Raw genomic sequence first — 17,699 nt, forward strand, 5'->3', positions numbered from 1 at the left:
CCCACATCTTCATTTCCTTAAAAAAAAAAAAGTCCTAATCTTTCACCAGGGCTGTGTGATTCTTCTCTTGGATACTTCTCACTGCCCTTCTTGATAGTATACTCAGTGATCAAGAAACCTATTGTCTTTCCCATATCTCTTGACTACTGATAAATTCTCTTTGCCATCCACATGGCCAGCCTGCTCTGTGCCACCTGGTGCTGTTATCCATAGCTTCTTGCTGGAAATATGGGACGCTCATTTCCCCACTGCAGGTGATTGGCCTCAGATGTGGGATCTAGATGGTACCAGAACAATGCAGGGCACAGATCTTCGGGAGACCAGCAAGGAAACATTTGGGGCAGAAGCCAGCTTCTCCTCCAGGGGGCTTTCAGTATTTGTTTCCTTGTAAATAATTAGAATGCTACACATCTTGGACATTTCAAAATAATGGTCGAAAAATTCCAGAAAAGCATAATTCTATAAATGTAAAATCACAATAAAGTCCAAGCAAAATAAAAACTATGTATAGACATGTTTAGTTAAAGCAAGGAAGGCTAAGATGTAAAGATGGTAAGGGTGGTTTAAGGGCCAGCGATATAGCTTAATGGCACAGTGTCTGCTTAGCAAGTGCAAGTCCTGAGTTCAATCCCTGTTATCAAGAAAAAAAAAAGTGGCTTAGAAAAAGATTATCTATAACCTATAAAAGAATGATTGTTGGTGGCACACCTGTAATCACAACACTTTGGGATACTGAGAAAGAGGAGTCCAAGTTTGAGCCCAGCCCGGGCAGTTTGCTAAGTTTAGCAAGGTCTTCCTCATCTCAAAAAAAAAAAAAGTACTGACTGCAATCCTCCTGCCTCAGCCTCCCAAGTACTAGGACTATAGGCATGTGCCACTATGCCCAGTCTTTTTTTTTTTTTTTTTTTTTTTGCAGTACCAGGGATTGAACTCACAACCTCATGCTTGCCAGGCAGGCACTTACGCCACTGAGCTAAATCCCCAGCCCTATGCCCAGTCTTTTAAAATGAAATTTTAAAAAGGTCTGGGGATACATCAGGAAAGCATAACGATGGAAAGGGAGTGAATCACCCATGTCTGCAGGAAACCTCAGCCACAAAGGAAGTGACCTAGGAATCCAGAGCTGAAACTCACCAGAGCCACATTTGCCCCCTGCCAACTCCAGCCCTGTAGGTTCCGTGTCTTAGCCATGTTTGCAGTCAACTCCAAGACCCCTGTGCACCTCATTTCTCTTCAGCGTGGTGCAGAAGATGCGCTGATCAAGAATGAGGCCAGTGACTGGGGAGAGCAAGTGAGGCCGGAGGGTCAGCAGCTCCAGTGAGTCACCATGGACCAGGCCAGCAGCACCGCTCCAAGAAAAGCCTGTGGCTGTTTCAAACTGCAAAAATGTTTTTTTTTTTTTCTTCAAAAGTGATGCCTTCCATATGGCAGGCTAGGGCAGCATCGATCATGTTTGAGAAGGTTTAATCAGGAACGATTTGGGGAAGGGGCTGTTTCAGACTGAGCCAGAGGACTGCAGAACAGCTCCCAGGTTTCCAGTGTTATCCACCACAGTGGCTGGACAAGAGACAGTCACAAGACACAATCGTGGTGGGGTGCAGGCTAGACATAGTCCCCCTGAGAAGTTTAGGCTCAGGCCAAGAATGACATTGGATTCTGCACTCCATGGTGAGAAGCCAGGCCTGGTATGTGTGGCTTCAGAGGTGGCTGGGTCTGAAAATGCTGGCATTAAGTCCAGCAGTCTGCTGGAATCCTCACCCTAGTGCCTACATCACCTCCAGAAACCAGTGATATGGTTGCTTTCCACACCTACCAACGTGAGCACAGACATGCATGGTTGCCATAGTCTGGAGTGCGTGGACAGAGGGACCTTGGGAGCAGAGTGGGGTGTATCAGCAACCCACAGACCATAAAGCAAGAAGGAGAAAACAGTGACTTGTTAGATTTCAAGACTGCAGATCCTGGCCAGGAGTGATGGTGCACACCTCTAATCCCAGCACTCAGGAGGCTGAGGTGGGAGGATTGTTGTGAGTTCGAGGCCAGCCTGGACTATATAGTGGGTTCAGGACTAGCTTGAACTGCATAGTGAGACCCTGTCTCAAAAACCAAAAACAAACAAACAAACAAAGAAAAATCAAGACTGCAGATCCTGAAATAAGCTATTCTTTTTTTTGAGACAGAGTCTTGCTACGTAGCCAAGCATAGGGAAAAAATATACAGATAAGTGAGACATATAGAACCCCAAATAATCACAACCAAAAGAGAACCTCTCTATACCATATTTATTGCATTTCTTTGCAATTTTCTCTAGTCAAATGCCTGTGTACACCCTTTGTTCTGTTGGAAAGTTTTCTTTGGAGCTTTCTGCATTCTACTAATCAGTCTTCTTTTGGCTCTGCCCTGGCCCCCACAAGTCTGTCATTCATTGTCACTTGCTTTCTATAGACCCATGTAGCTAGGGGAAGCCTCAGGTTAATATCAGAGGAGAGACAGAGGTAGAGAGTATTAAGTTCAAATATTGCAGTTTCTCTTTTTCTTTGTAAACTATGACTTAATGATAGGAAAATTGCACTGAGTCAACTTCTTTTTATTATTATTATTTTAAAGAGGATGAAACAGAATAAAACCAATCAAAACAAGCCAGTATAACAGATATAGGACTTCAAAACATTATGAAACAGTAGTTACCATAATGCCCCTTGATGTCTTCAAAATAGCTGCAAATAACTTTGAACACAGTAAAAATCAAACAGAACAGAATAGAATAAAAACAATAAAAGCAAAACAATGAATGCCATAAAAGACTTCAAAACAAGCCAATAGCAAATCCAAAATGGTTACCATAATATATCTTGCTATCTTTGAAATGGCTGCTCCTGCCATCGGGTTTAATATAATCACACAAAACAAAAGAGAATAAAACCCAACCCAACAAAACAATGGAAATGATATAGGACTTCAAAACAAGACCATAGGCAATCACCAATGGCTGCAATCCGCAGGAGATCCCCCCCTAGATGCCACACTGTATACTGCTGTCCTCTGAACCTATGTTCAGACCACTGGCCCTAGACCTGCGATGTTAGTGAAACACCAAAGCACCACAGGCATCCAATTGCATTTCACCTCTATAACTATTATCACAGCCTGTGTTTCTCTGGAAAAGCCAGTTGCTTACAGGGCGGGTGGGGAGGGAATTGACACTTCTTGTTTGCCAGCTGGAAGGAGCTAGGATCTGGCTGTTCCCAGTCTGGCAGTGGCCAAAGCGCAAGGTACCCAGACTGGGCTTGCTTCCTGCTGTGGCCTTGTTCTCTCTCCAGGTCATCTTCTTTTGAACGTATAGATTTAGGTCTGTGGTGGTAACCTATGGTACACACCCAGCAGGCTTTTGTATCATGGAAAGCTCTGAATGGCTCCCTGTCCCTGATTTAGGTAAACATCTTTGTAAATTAACATGGAGTTTTAGGAAAGACTAATTCTCAAACTTTCACCTAATACCAGCCAGGAAGAACTAGATGAAATGGCTTGTCTAAGACACCAGTGAGGAGCTCAGTGGCCAAAGGAAACCCAAGGTGCCATGTGACCTGTCCCCTCAGGAGCAGGCATGACGGTAGCCCATCCTGCTCCTGCGTGAGACATCTAGGGTGCGGGTAGGGAACCAAAGGGCTTTCTGTCGTTGAGGACATCAGGGCTGAGGTCAGACAGTACAGCAGGGGAGGAGGCTTGGGTCCCTTATGCCGTCCTTGACACACACTGGCGCATCACCCTTAATCACGGTCCCTGCCGTGTGACACCCAAGGAGATCTTCATGGGCAGGACAGGGAGTGAGTGGGTAACATGCCATGAGATGCCACCTCTTGGCCCTTAAGTCCCAAACACTCCAGCTAGAGATTCACCCTCCTTGCATTATTAACATTGCATTTGATAGTTCTCAAATTCATGCTCAGAAATGAGTGTGAGGGAAGAAAGGTTTCCAAAATGTTCCATTCTTTCAAATGGACTCAACACATATAGTGAGACCCTGTCTCCAAAAGACCAAAAAGCAAGCAAACAAACAAACAAAACAGCAGATTCAACAAACATTAGCCAGGAACCACTGCAGTGTTTGGGATGAGGACCAATAGTTTCCTGCACTCTTGGGTTCTAATGAATCAGCCTCACAGGAGAAGGGTCCTAGATCAGGATGATGGAGCCAAGGGTGCCCAATGCCCACATGCCATCTGGGAAATTGGGTTAGGGGGTGGCCCTGGGGACTGATCCCTGGCTTCTCCCAGCCAAAGTGGCAGTTCACATGCTCCACTCAGTGCCAGCTTTGGAGCTCTTCCTGCTGGGCACCATCCACAGGCCGAAGGCCCCCGGTACCACTCTCAGGTCCTCGCTGAGCTGTCCTCCTCGGCCACACTGCCGCCTGGTCACACTTTCCACCCTGCCCCCCCCCCCCCCCCCCGCTCCTACAGCCAACAGCGGGTGACAAGGCTGAGCTCTTGCCACCTGCTGGGATACATGACAACCTCTGGGTTTCTGGAATGCTTGGAGGCAGGGGCAAGTGTCAGTCAGCTGCTGGCCTGGACCCACTCCTCTCCTCTGCCTACTCCCCTCTCTTTCGATGGCCAAAACCCTGCCCACTGGCTTCTGCCACTTACCCGGATCCTCAGTGTGTATTCCAGGTTGGCACCCACTCTGCACAGTGCACACACGATGGAAGGGGCCAGAGCCCAGCACGACCTCTTCCCTCAGGGCAGGAGGGGCGTCCTGCACCCAGGGGGCAGGGATGGCATGTCAGGAGGTGCCCACGGACTCCAGCACATCACCAGAATTTGCAGTGAAGTACCAACTCCATGTCTCACACCCAGCTCCCAGCGCTGGTTGAGGCCTGCCACAGCTCACCAGTCACATCACCACAGTCACACACACATGTGTGTGCATCACGCATACACACACAAACATGGTATTGCTCCTCTATCTTAGCCAACCTGCATGGGTGACAGGGTTCTTTGGCACTGTGCTCCCAAACTCCAGACCACAGGTGGAGTAGGAGAGGCAGGAAGTGAAAGCTCACCGTACAGACTCCAGCCTCATAGGCAGCACCCAGAGGGGGCTCCTGCAGCAGAGACCCAAAGGAAACGCTCCTTGGATTCTGGCTGACATTCACATCAGGAGAAAGAGACCAAGATAAAACTGTCTTCCTTTCCAGATCTCTGAGGATAAACAGACAAGTGGCAGATTCTGACAGAATAGTGGGGTTCCCTTTCCTCCTTGCCCTTCTCTTTGTACCCTCTACCCCCAGCACAAAAATCATGTACAACGCTGTGAGCATCACCACAGTTATCACCACAACTTCCCTTGTAGGACAAGTGGGCCTCTGGCTTGGAGCAGAGGAGGGAGCCCCATCTTCCAGGTGTGGACTAGATCTCCTTGGATAGTGGGGCTGAGGCAGGGTGGGACTTCTCTGGGGCACTCTGGGTACTGAAATCAAGCACTATTAGGGACAGGAGGGTGGCGTGGAAGTGGACACGTTGCTTGGGCTGGAGGAGAGCAGGAAAATGGTAACAGACTCAGGAGTCCCTCATCCAGTGCTCTTAAGAGACCTGGGAGGAGCTGAGGCGACCCTCATCTGGTGAGGGTAACCAGGAGTAAATGCCAGCCACAATGACTTGATGCAAGATGAAAAAGTTCACCTTCAACTTTTACAAAACACTGCTCTGGCCAAAAAGAACAGACACACCAGCACAAGAGAAGTAACCAATATCAACAGAGAACAGGATAGGGGCAGACCGTGAGGGCAGACAGTCCAAGGTGTGGGATTCCCCTCTGGGGACACAGCTAGGCTGCAGCAGGAAACAGGAGTTGCTGGCCCCCAAGGCTGTGAGACCACATGGCTGCTTCTGCTGAACAGATGTGAAGTGAGGCACAATGGCACTTCCTGAAGCCTTGCTCTGACCAGATGGGGACCCAGGACTGGACCTGATGAGTACCACCAACCCCAGTGCCAAGCAGGGGAAAGTGCTGCTCCTTGGGTAACTCCTGGATGACAGGCTCGGCTATGTTCCCTTTTTACAGGCTGGGGCCTTGCTCCTGTGCTAGCCATGGCCTCGGTCCGGAGTGCAGGTGGCAGACATGACAGCCTTGTGGTACATCCCCGGTGCCTTGACTGCCCCACTGACAGGTCTCAGCTCATGTAGGTCCTGCAAGGTGACAGTCCCCAGGCTTCATCCCTTTACACACTGAGGTTCCCCTGAAGTTCTCAGAGGAAGCAGCAGTTGCAACCCACTCTCCTACCAGCAGTAGCCATGCAGGCCAGGGCTCGTAGCTCATCTTGGCTTCGTAGCTAGGGAGGAACTTCATCTTGATGGCCTTCCACTGCACCATCTCCTAGACCAGTCAGCAGCAGCCCTGAAAATCTGGGCAGAGGCACAGAATGACACTTCTGAAATCACCAGTCTCACCTATCTCACCCTCTTCCTCTCACTCCACATGGCCTTGGAGAGGGAGCCACAGCCACGGCTAGGGGCCTGATGGACAGTGGTCACCTGACCCGGGACCATCAGCTCTCTCACTCTCCCTCTCTCTGAGTCCCCACCATCTCCTGGTCCCAGCCTTGGAAAACTGTGGGTCAAGGGAAGGCTCCTCCGACCTCACCTGGATGTAGGGGCCAGAGAAGGATCTTTCATACTTCTGTGTGGCCCCAAAGTCCAGAAGAGCCACCCGGGGATGAAGATACAAGAAGATCGGCCCTGGTTGCCCTGGCGCAGGAAAGGGGACAATCAATTTAGGGTCCCAGAGCCCCCACTCGTTGCTGATTTCCTGTACATGGTGCAGGTCCAGGTCACTGGCCCTCACACAGGGTCTCATCTTGCAACTGTCTGCATGGAGTGGAACCTGAACAGTGCCCTCAGACACAGGATGAGGATGTCATAGTAGTTTTGTGATGAGTGGCTGGGGACAGGGATGTCAGGCTGCCTGGTGACCAGGGAGTGGGCTCAGGAGGCCTTTAATTCTTGGTTTTTATCTTGACCTCTGCCAGATGCCAGGTGACTCCCAGATACTGCCCAGGAGGATGCAGCCGCTGTCAGCTGTCACCTGCCACCATCACCGTTAGGTCACTAATAGCATGGCAGGGACAGTGGCCATGTTCTGGTTCAGATCCACCTCATTGTGAACCACCGGGCTCAGCCCCTCAGCCTGGTTCATGGGGAAGCCAGACTCCAGCTGTCCGCTGAGCAAGTATGGACTACAGTTTCTTTATGATCTGGGGCATGTAGAAGGCGTGGCCCTTCACAGCTCTCTGGGAGGAGCCGAGGTCATACCTCAGCTCTGTTCTCCACAGCTACTCCCGGGGACAGTTCTCCAGGCAAAGGCCGTGTCTGCTGGGACAGGATGGGGTCCGGGCCCCCACCCTTAGAGCTGGAAGGGTCTCACTCCAAGGCTACCCAGGGGGCCCTATGCCTTCCAGACCCACAGGTGCAGGGTAGACAGCATCAGGCCCTCCCACTGGTAGCTGCGCTCAAGGGTCAGCTCTGTGGTCCCCAGATCCCAGCCCATGCACCTGTCACCCACTCCTGCCCCAAGCTACTACCAGACCTTGTACCTTCTCCGAGTGTGTTGCTCATGTTCAGCACAGCCAGCAACTTGTTGATGTCACTGTGCCACACCAGGGTACTGCAAGGCCAGGGAGTCATCTGAACAGACAGTGTGGGATGCTCCTAAAGTCACATTCCTGACTACCAGCATCCCAGCCATGTCACAGTCTGATCCTGCACAGGCCAGATTGTGACCCACCATGCCCTGTTCTCCAGCCATGCTCTTCAGCTATGTTCTCATTTGGGGGTTTTGTTTTTGTTTTGAGAATTATGCCTTTATTCCTTGTTTTGCCAAGCAAGCATGCTAAGCAGTTTGCTCTTTGGTGATCAGTCTGAGATCCCAGACCCCATATCCTTGTCCGACTCCTCCAACTCTTCCTTGGCTGGGGCAGCTGCAACAGCAAAACCTTTGCACCAAGTGTGAGGGTGTGATCAGTATCCACAGGCAAAGCCAGGACCCACCTGTACCCATCGATGATAGAACGGGGCACTCATGTAACATTGGGAAACCAATCTGCAGACAAACACATGGCAGAGACCCTCCAGGAATGAGAATGCAGTTTCCTCTGTGATGTCAAACACTCTGGAGTTTGTACTTACTGCCATTGTCAAACACTGGCTGAATGATCAGCCCAAAGGAGAAGGGGGAAATGTTCAACATGTCCAGGAGGGTGGCTCACTGGCTCCTACTTTGTCTCCAGGTTTTCTGTTTTGTTTTGTTTTGTCTTTTTGAGGCAGGGTCTCACTATGCAGTTTGGGCAGGTCTTGAGCTCACTTTGTAGTCCAAGCTGGTCTTAAACTTGCAACTATCCTCCTGCCTCGGCCTCTAGAGTGTTAGTATTACAGGAGTGTTCTATCATGCCTGGTTTGTCTCCAGTCTTTTTTTTTCTTTTTTTTTTTTTTTATATTTAAGAGGGAAAAGAGAAAAACACAAAATAAAACAAAGCGGTTTAAGGGTACACGTAATACAGAACTACAAAAAAAAAAAACACAACAGTAAGAAATCACCTGTTAGTAGATTACATATTATCATCTTGAAAATAGTTGCTCAAATCACAGTATCAAAGAATGCAAGGTGGACATTCAAACAGGGAGACTGCAAACATCTGTGTTCAATGATCCAAAAACATTGATATAGTCAGCTATTTAACATGTCTCCAGTCTTAATCAGCTGTACATGACTCAGGATTTCAGTGGTGCCTGTGTAGATTTTAGGAGTGATTCCCAGAACCTGGAAAAAGGTCTTCTCAGGCCCTAGGTCAGTGTTGTGGGCTGGGACAGTGATGTCACATGGTACAATAGCACCAGCAGCTGGCACCTTACTAGCCAGCAGCGTATCCCTGACCTCAGTGAGGTCCTCCTCAGTGAGCACAGAGCCCACATTTCCCTGATATGAGGCAGCAGTTTCTCCAGAGCTGGGTTGTTTTCTGGGTGTCCTGGGATGGCCTTGGGCATCATGGTGCTCTTGCCCATCAGCAGCATGGGAGCCCATGGTGTCAGCTCTCACAAGGAAGCATTTGGATAATCATCCAAAAGTTGAATGATCTTAAGGAAGTAGTTGGATTTCCAAGTCACCCCATCTTCCCTGGACATTATGGTGGTGCATCAGGGATTGCCACACAGGGTTTAAAGATGATGTCATTCCCACAAGGACACCCCGAAAGAGGTATGTACTCTAACCTCAAGGCAACCAACTAAAGAGCTTCAAAATTCAGATAGACTAGGCCCAAAAGCAGGTTTTCCTCTGTCTTTTTTCCTTCCTGTTCCTGTCTCTTTTCTGCATTTATTGTCCTCTTTGAGACAGTCTATATCTAGGCTTCCTCCCTACACTTTTTTTTTTTTTGAGACAGGGTCTCACTATACAGTTCAGACAACCTTGAACTTACTACATAGGCCAGGTTGGCTTCAAACTCACGATGATCGCCCTGCCTCAGCCTCCTGAGTGCTGAGACTACAAGTGTGCACCACTATGCCCGCCTTCTTCCCTCCTTTTTGACACTTGAACTGTTCTGTGCTGAATGTGAAGTTCCTGTTTGTACCTCTGTTTTTTCCCTTTGGATGCTCTCTCGTTCTCAGAACTTTTCCCTTTATACTTGGGATGTTCCTATTTGGATTCTCTCTGCTTTTCCCTGGATGCCTTCTGTTCTGATGACCGGCTGGATGGGAAATGTTCCCCTAGGAGAGGTGCCAGGGACCTCCACACCAGTTAAACCATGATTACATTCTTGCTGACTGCGGTTAGGTTGCTGGTTTTTCCGAGAAATGCTCCCTGGGAAGCCAACAATAGTTTTGACTCTGGTCTTGGTCTGCTTCAACACTGGGAACCTCTGAGGTTAAATGCTTTTCTGTGAAATATCTTGTGTAGGTCTGGATGGTTCTGGATGAAGTCTTTGATCAAACATTCAACCTATGAGCCTGGAATCAACTTCTTCCATACTCCCACAGGTTTCCAAACCTTTCTCATCTTCCTTCCTTCCTTTATTTATTTATTTATTTGTCTTTTTTCTTTTTCTTTTCTTTTCTTTTCTTTCTTTCTTTTTTTTTTTTTTTTTTTTTTTTGAGACAAGGTCTTGCTGTGCAATTCAGGCTGGCTTTGAGCTCACTTTGTAGTCCAGTTTGATGTCAAATTAACAATGATCTTCCTGCCTCAGCCTCCTGAGTGCTGGGATTACAGGAGTGTGCCCCCACACCCAGCCCCATTTCTCTGAAACAAATTTTTGCCTCTAAATCTCTGGTGTTCTGCACTTCTATATAATCTTCAAATTCATCTTGAAAAGAGCCATATGGTTTCTTTGAATGCTTCATCAGATTGACAAAAATGGACTCCCTGTGTCATAGAACTTGGTGAGAAATCTCATCATATATATCTAGTACTTCCTTTTTGTTGTTGTTGTTTTAAGCATAAACTTTCCCCTTATAGTGTGACTACATCAGGGATCTAGATGTCATGATGCAGATTACAGAATCTATTTTTGTCCAATTCTCTACTCCTACTCACCTCACAATGCGAGACCGTTTACTACTGAAATAGCACTACTTTAGGGATGCTTTTTATAAAAAGCATCTGTAAACATCTCAATCTACATTTATTATGGAATCGAGAAATCGCAACTCTCATCATGACTCTTCTCTACCTCTGCCCCTTGGATCTTGGGGTTTGCTCAGCAGCCCCGCCTTCTCTTCCTGACGCCCAGATGTGCAGACTCCACCAGGCTCCCTCGTTCCTCTTACTCTCCATAGTGGAGCCAGGTGCTGTGCTACCAGGGACATAGCCCAAGCCTGGGTGGCTGTTGCACGATTGGAGGGGAGAGGCAGAGAGCAGAAGGCTCCCTTTGTCTTCTTCCTGCCCCGGGGGCAGTTGTCCTGCACCTAGGCATAGATTGCGCTGGCCTCCCTGCTCATATGGCTCTGGAGCACATTGCATGATGTAGGGCCTAATGTCCTCACCAGGCCTGAATTGGGTCCTGTCTGCATGATCTTGTGTGTGTGTGCGCATGTGGGGTGTGTGTGTGTGTGTCCACACCTGTTCTCAATTCACTCGCATGGCTCGCTGAGGCCCGAGGTCTCTGACAGTCCTGGGGACATCAGGACCTCGCCAGAATTTCAGGGTCCAGGAAACCTTCCCAGCTGCTCCACAGTGCACTGGCCACCAAGGGTGCACACGGCTTCTTGGGGCAGATTCCTGAAGCACAGTAATGAACCACAGCACCGGGATGGGCACGAGACACCTCCTGATCATAAAGGCTTTTAAAGCAGAAAAGCTTTTTTTCCTCAGCAGCAATTAGGAGCTGAGCTCTGGAGTCAGGCGGAGTTGAGTGTGAGGTCAGTTCTAGTGTTTCGGGTGGGCTGATCCTGAAAAGTCACCTTCAGAGTCTATACGTAGAGGTGGCACCTCCTCTTGAGGTCAGCTTTATGAGCATCTATGATAATGAAAGCACTTCAAGTCTTGAAGAATTATACATTTTTTTTTTTTTAGACAGGAACTCACTATGTAGCAGAGGCTACCCTCGAACTCATGGTGATCCTTGCGCCTCAGGCTCCCTAGTGATGTGATTACAGGCATGGTCCCCACTAAAATTCTTTAAATTGAGGAAAAGGAAAAACACAACTATTTTCATAACTCATGAGGCCGGGGCTGACTTGTTGAAGGGTCTTGACTGGTCAGATGCATCTCTGTTACATGCTAAGGTCAGGGAAGAGTTCAGCAGTCTCATGGGGAAGGAAAGCCACTGGAAGGTAGGGCATCTGACAACAGGAAAGAGCCCCAAATCTTTCTCTCTTTCCTTCATTGTTTCCCTTCTAAATTATTCCATGGAGAGGTCTCCTTCAGGATTGGACAGAGATGATGCCTGGAGATAGTTTATCTTGTCACAACTAGAGGGAACCTTGCAGAGGGTAGAGGCCAGGGAAGCCCAAAGTATCCTCAGTGCCTGATAAGAGGGCTCTGATAAAAAGACTGATTGAGACCTAATGCCAGAGAGGGTGCATCCCGGTAAGTCAGAACAGGCCCTCACTATGGAGTTCAGCCTGGCCTTGAATTGCCTGTGTAGGTGGCTTTGAATTTGCACCAATCCTCCTGTCTCAGCCTCCCAAGTGCTGGCATAACAGGCATGCTCCCCCATTTTATTTATTGAAATGACAACTCATGTTTTTCAAACTAATGCCAATTAGGCTTTGTTAAGCGGTTATTATTCTTTTGAAAAAAGACTAGCTTAGTTGATGTTTTAGGTAGCTTATATATTTACAGTGATGAAACTCATTCTCTAATCGGGATAATTTTGGAGAAAACAAGATCTATGAATGAAAAGGGAAACAAAAAGCATATATGAGAAGAAAGGTCATTATTCCTTCCTTTTTACAGGAGGAAAAATTTAGAGAGACATGTAATCATCAAGGAGATGTTACATGAAAAACACCAATTGAAGAGAGAAGATCTGATTTAGAAGAGGGAGGAGTCAAAGTTGTAACACCGGGAGAAATAGAAATCTTTAAATTATTTGGAAGAAACAGTGCAGGTTAGCCAAACCTGGACGAGAGATAGCAAGAAAGACAGGGGAGAAGACAGGAACCGTGAAACAGTTTTCCATACCCCAAGAGTTAGGGCACCCAAGAACCTAATGGGAATTTAATAGATGAGTTAAAAAAAATCTTTCTCAGGTCGGGTGTGGTGGTGCACACCTGTAATTCCAGCACTTGGGAGGCTGAGGCAGAAGGATTGCTGTGAGTTTGAGGCCTGCCTGGGTTATATAGCAAGACTGTCTCAAAACAAACAAGTCTTGCTCAGAACTCTACTGTATGTGATCCACTCTTATTTGGTCTTTTAAGAAATATAATTGTAATCAGAAAATATATATATGAAAGAAGTCAACAAAAATTAAGCCAAGAAGGTACATTCAGAAGTTATTTTTAAGAGTTTGATATCCAGTACCAAAAAAGAAAAGTTATTCTTGTCTTACAAGATAGTCCTTTGCTGACTTTGGAAGGAAATTGTACTGCAGGTTAAGAATAGTTTCATGAAAAGGAAGTCTCTCTGCTTATCAATAAAAGGTTCATGTGAATTTAGCACACAAAAGGGCTCTTTGATAACCATGATCTGTAAAAACTCCCCACTTTGGTCAAGACCGTCATTAGGTAACAAACTATCCATTTCCTGGTACCCTGTGGAGGGAATGTAGCAGCGAAAATGTAAAATTAGAATCTTTTTCAGCAGATATATCATAAAGCCTTATTGTTTTATACTCAGAATTGAAGTTTTAGGTAGAGAAATACTGACAGTAGAAGACTTACTATGCCAAGCATGATGGCACATGCCCGTAATCCCAGTATTGGGAGGCTGAGGCAGGAAGATCACCAGGAGTATGAGGCCAGCCTGAGCTGTATAGTGAGTTCAAGATCAGCCTGAACAACATAGTGAGATTCTGCCTGAAAAAAAAAAAAAAAAAAAAAAGACTGGCTATCATCCAAATCCAAATTCAAAAGGCAGGACTAGGAAGGAACTGATAGAAATTCAGAATCCAAATGCATTTCAAAGTGAGTATAAAGAGAAAGTAATGCAATGGAGCTGATGGATGATGTTTACGAAACATGAGAAAGTTGCATATTTGTAAAGGAAATATGTATGATAAGGAATATAATAAAGTACTCACTTTAAACCTTAAAAAGATAGAGCCACATGTAAGGAAAGAAGTGTTGTAAATTAGTGACTGGAGCTAAATATTTAGGAGAGATATTCACAGGAGAAAACATTCCACCCTGGGCTCAGATGGTCCTTCTTTGTCAACCCCTACCAACGTGTTGTATCTGCTGCGAACATTTAGGTGGAGGAAGATTCCCAAATTGCAACTGATCTCAGTCAGGAAGGTCTAGGATGATCAGCAGTGCCAGTCCTGCTTTCCAGAGATGAGACCGTGTCAAGGGCCAGTGGTCTCTTCCCAGGGTGAGAATCTCAGAGGGCTCCAAGCTACAGCGCAAGGGAGTGTGGGTGTCCTGTGTGGGTCCCCAGGATTGCTCAGAGCCCGGTGAGAACAGGACCTATACTACAAATACAGACCTGGAAAGAAATGCAGCAAAGTGCAATAGACAGGAACAGAGGAGGGGAGAGCTGCAGTGAGGGTGACGACAAGGTTATGAGGGTAACGCTTTGGGGCAGAGTTTGGTGTTTCAGGAAATGATAATACGAACCACAGTGAGGAACTATAGTTGTTTTATGTATCATACTATTAAGGAGTTATTAAACTACCCCTCAACCTCCACTTTATGGGACAATTTATCACTGTATGTTATTAAAATCAGATCATTAGTTTGAATATCAACATTTAGGAGGAAAAAGTACTCTAAATTTTAAGTTTTTAATTAAATAAGAGTGTTTTTCAGCCTCATTGCTTTAAAATTCTTGTTTTAAGTGTTTTTTGTAGTTTGCTTTTTTTTTTTTTCCTTTTTATCGGTACCAGGGATCGAACTCATGACTGCCTGATTGCAAGGCAGGTGCTTATATCGCTGAGCTAAACCTCCAGTCCCTGTAGTTTGCTTTTTATATTTTACTCTTTTTAAAATTTTTTTTATTTTTATTTTTAGTTCAAGGTGGCCTTGAATTTGTGGCAATCCTCCTGCCTCAGCTCCCTGAGTGCTGGAATTACAGGTATATGCCACCATGCCTGGAAAAATTAATGTTTAGCACTTACAAGATTGTAATGTCAAGATGATATTACCATTTTCTAAAATTGATTTAAATTCACATTAAATTAAGTAACTCAAATTCTACTGTAGAACTTTCTGAGAAGTTACATACAGATACAGGTACGTGTTCCTGTGGTTGGTAACTAGGGCATAAGTACAGCAGATAAGCTCTACCATCATACTTGTAATTTGCCAAAGTTAAAAAAGAGGATGCCCAGGTTGCCATTTGACTAACAAATGCCCCTAGATAGAAAAAAGCCATTCTCAAAAAGAAATCTTCACAGTAATGTGTGAGCACCCGTGTTTATAGCAGCACAATTTGTAATAGCCAAATCTTGAAAACAACCCAAATTCCTCATCAACCAAGGAATATTATAAGAACAAGGGAGGGTAAAAAGATATGGTATTTTTATATAAGGGAGTACTACTCAGCTATAAAGCAGGATCACATTGAGGCTTTTATAGGTAAATGGATGAGACTTGAGACCATAAGTGAAATAAATCAGACTCGTGTAAAAGCCATATTGTCTCTATAGTCTATGAAACTGAAAGAGTAAACAAGATCCAAAACTGTTCAAAAGGGAAAAATAACTGGGATAGGGAAAAGGAGAAAAGAAAGAAGAGAAAAAGAAAAAGATACAAATTTATTTACATATGCATAAAACAACTAATATGATTATACTACTAATTCTATTAGTTCTTGGAAAAGAACAGTTAACACCCACACGATTAGACAAATTTTGCATGTTTGTATCTGGTAATTCAATCAACTCTTTTGAAGGTAGCAATAGGCAATAGTATAACCATTGCTAAATTCCTATCATTTTGTTTTGAAAGCCTATGCTGTTATTGTTTTGGGGGTTTTTGTTGTTCTTGTAGTTGTTTGTATATCTCTTGTTTTTCTTTTCTGTTCCCCCCCCCCCTCTTTAAAAGAAAAAAAGAAGGGGGCTGGAGGTTTAGCTCAGCTGCATAAGCGCCTGCCTTGCAAGCCGGCAGTCCTGAGTTCATCCCCAGTACCGATAAAAAGGAAAAATACAAAAAAAAAAAAGGAAGAAAAAAGAAAAAGAAGGCTTCATGTCCTCCCTCTGCCGTAGTGTGAGGCAGTGGTTCAGATGCCTGCATCGCATGAAGAGACGGCAGTTGCCAGGGCTTTGCCGGCCCTTTAACGCCATGGCCATCGGACTCTTTCTCCCCAGGCGAACCGGAAGGCCCAGCACTGGCAGTTGAAAGTGACATGGAGGACGATCAAGCAGGACCTCAGGTACCCACAGGGCACAGCACCTGAAGAAAGAGGGAGATGTTAGACTGGCCAGGGCTCCGGAGGGGGGGATTTATTATAAGAAACTTACATCAAAGTGGTAGAATGTTTTTTTTTAAACCTTAGAAAACCATAAGAAGAGGTATGTTGATAAGAGGGGAAAAAGGATGAAAACTTTCTAAGGAGTTTACTGTGACACAACACTACCTACGCTGAGCGTCCCAATCAAGGTTTAAATATGCTAATCAGGCTTAGAGTGCCCGGATGTTTTCAATATATACCAATTCAATCCATGAAAGAAATTGGAAGAATTCTCAGGAAATATTTTTCAGAAATGTGACAAAGACCATCTGTAATCACCACATTACAAATGGAGAGTTTTTCTTAGGATATGAAAGTAATTTTATTGTTAACGTGAAAACACTCTCTAGTTTGTCTTGTAACAGTCCTTTCAAGGACACTATTTATTGATAGTACTGGGCAAGGGTTTTGCTATTCAGTAACACCTGACTGTTATCTACTCTTTTTTGGCAGGAGGAATAAAGATGAGAATTCATCACTCAGGAACTATCCTGATAGAATGTAATTGTTGTGATTGCTAAAAAGTAGAATCACCTAGAGAATAAAGGAGACGGTTTTTCCTTCATGGCCCATGGCCGGAGGAGCAACAAGAGGCCTTTGCCCGTGGAAACCTTTCGCGTGCCACAGGTGCCCCGTGGCAATTACCTGCACGTTCTGGAAGAGAAACAAAGACTGCAGCTCAAGAAATTCCTCCTTCACAGGATGTTTCTGGTGGCCAACATACAAGCAAACATGGAGAAAAAAGAAATCGCTGAGTACTACGACCAAATGTTTCAGTCAATCTTGAAGCATCACCCAGCAGAAGTGGTGACAGGGTTACTTCTCATTTACCCCACTTCCATGCTGCATATCCTCGAATCTTCCGACGGGACGCTTCACCAAATCCTTTTAGATTATTTTAACCAGGAAAAGAACGAATCAGAATTTTGGGTTCGCAAAATGAAAATTATAGTCATTTCTCATAACATCCCAACAAGACTCTTCACGCAGTGGTATGTTTCAGTAGTGAAAGTGCCAGTTTTGTATCTGGATGATGTGACACAGTCCCAGACCTTGGAAGAGGTCATCACAGATTTTTTCATTCAGACTCACAAACTGGCGCTCTACTTTTTTAGTACCGTTAAAGTGGGCATTAAAGGACAGGGTGATAACTTGCTCCAAGTTGTACCTGACCTGCTCCCCCAAGAACAAACCGTAAAGTATCTCTGTAAATGTGAAGAATTCTTAGATCCAGCAACATTCATAAATGTGTATAACAAACCCATGCATGTCACCTCGGACTCCGAGGTGATGTGGCCAGCTCCCTCCAGCTTCTAGGATTGAAAGAGAGAATATGGCTAGATCTCTTTAAGAATTTGTGCTACCTAAATAAAACTATCTCTAACATTATTCTTATTGTTTTTTCTTTTCTAAAATGATACTACTGAGCAGGGCGTGGTGGCTCACGCTTGTAATTCCAACACTCGGGCGGCTGACGCAGGAGGATCATTGCGAGTTTCAGACCAGCCTAAGTTACAAAGTGAGCTCAAGGCCTGTCCAAACTGCATAGAGAGATCTATGTCCCAAAAAGGAAAAAAAAAAAAAATGATACTCCTGGGGCCAGG

General features: G+C 45.6%; 1 protein-coding gene and 1 pseudogene across 1 annotated transcript; one reads left to right on the forward strand and one right to left on the reverse strand.

Moving 5' to 3' along the window:
* Positions 1-7,907: 7,907 nt before the first annotated feature.
* LOC100725049 (large ribosomal subunit protein uL10-like) lies at positions 7,908-9,173 on the reverse strand (annotated as a pseudogene).
* A 7,428-nt stretch (positions 9,174-16,601) lies between these two features.
* On the forward strand, positions 16,602-17,412 carry LOC100725319 (testis-expressed protein 47-like). Its single transcript, XM_013157855.3, has one exon. The coding sequence runs from the start codon at positions 16,660-16,662 to the stop codon at positions 17,410-17,412; it is 753 nt and encodes a 250-aa protein (XP_013013309.3). The 5' UTR covers positions 16,602-16,659.
* Positions 17,413-17,699: the final 287 nt, after the last annotated feature.

The sequence above is a fragment of the Cavia porcellus genome, unplaced genomic scaffold, assembly GCF_034190915.1.
Source record: "Cavia porcellus strain 051 isolate PalLab524CR breed Dunkin Hartley unplaced genomic scaffold, mCavPor4.1 scaffold_29, whole genome shotgun sequence".
In the NCBI taxonomy this organism is placed as follows: domain Eukaryota; kingdom Metazoa; phylum Chordata; class Mammalia; order Rodentia; family Caviidae; genus Cavia; species Cavia porcellus.

What these genes read in the sequence shown, in the direction of transcription:
- LOC100725319 (XM_013157855.3), top strand. Translation starts at nt 16,660, where the DNA reads ATGGCCCATGGCCGGAGGAGCAACAAGAGGCCTTTGCCCGTGGAAACC.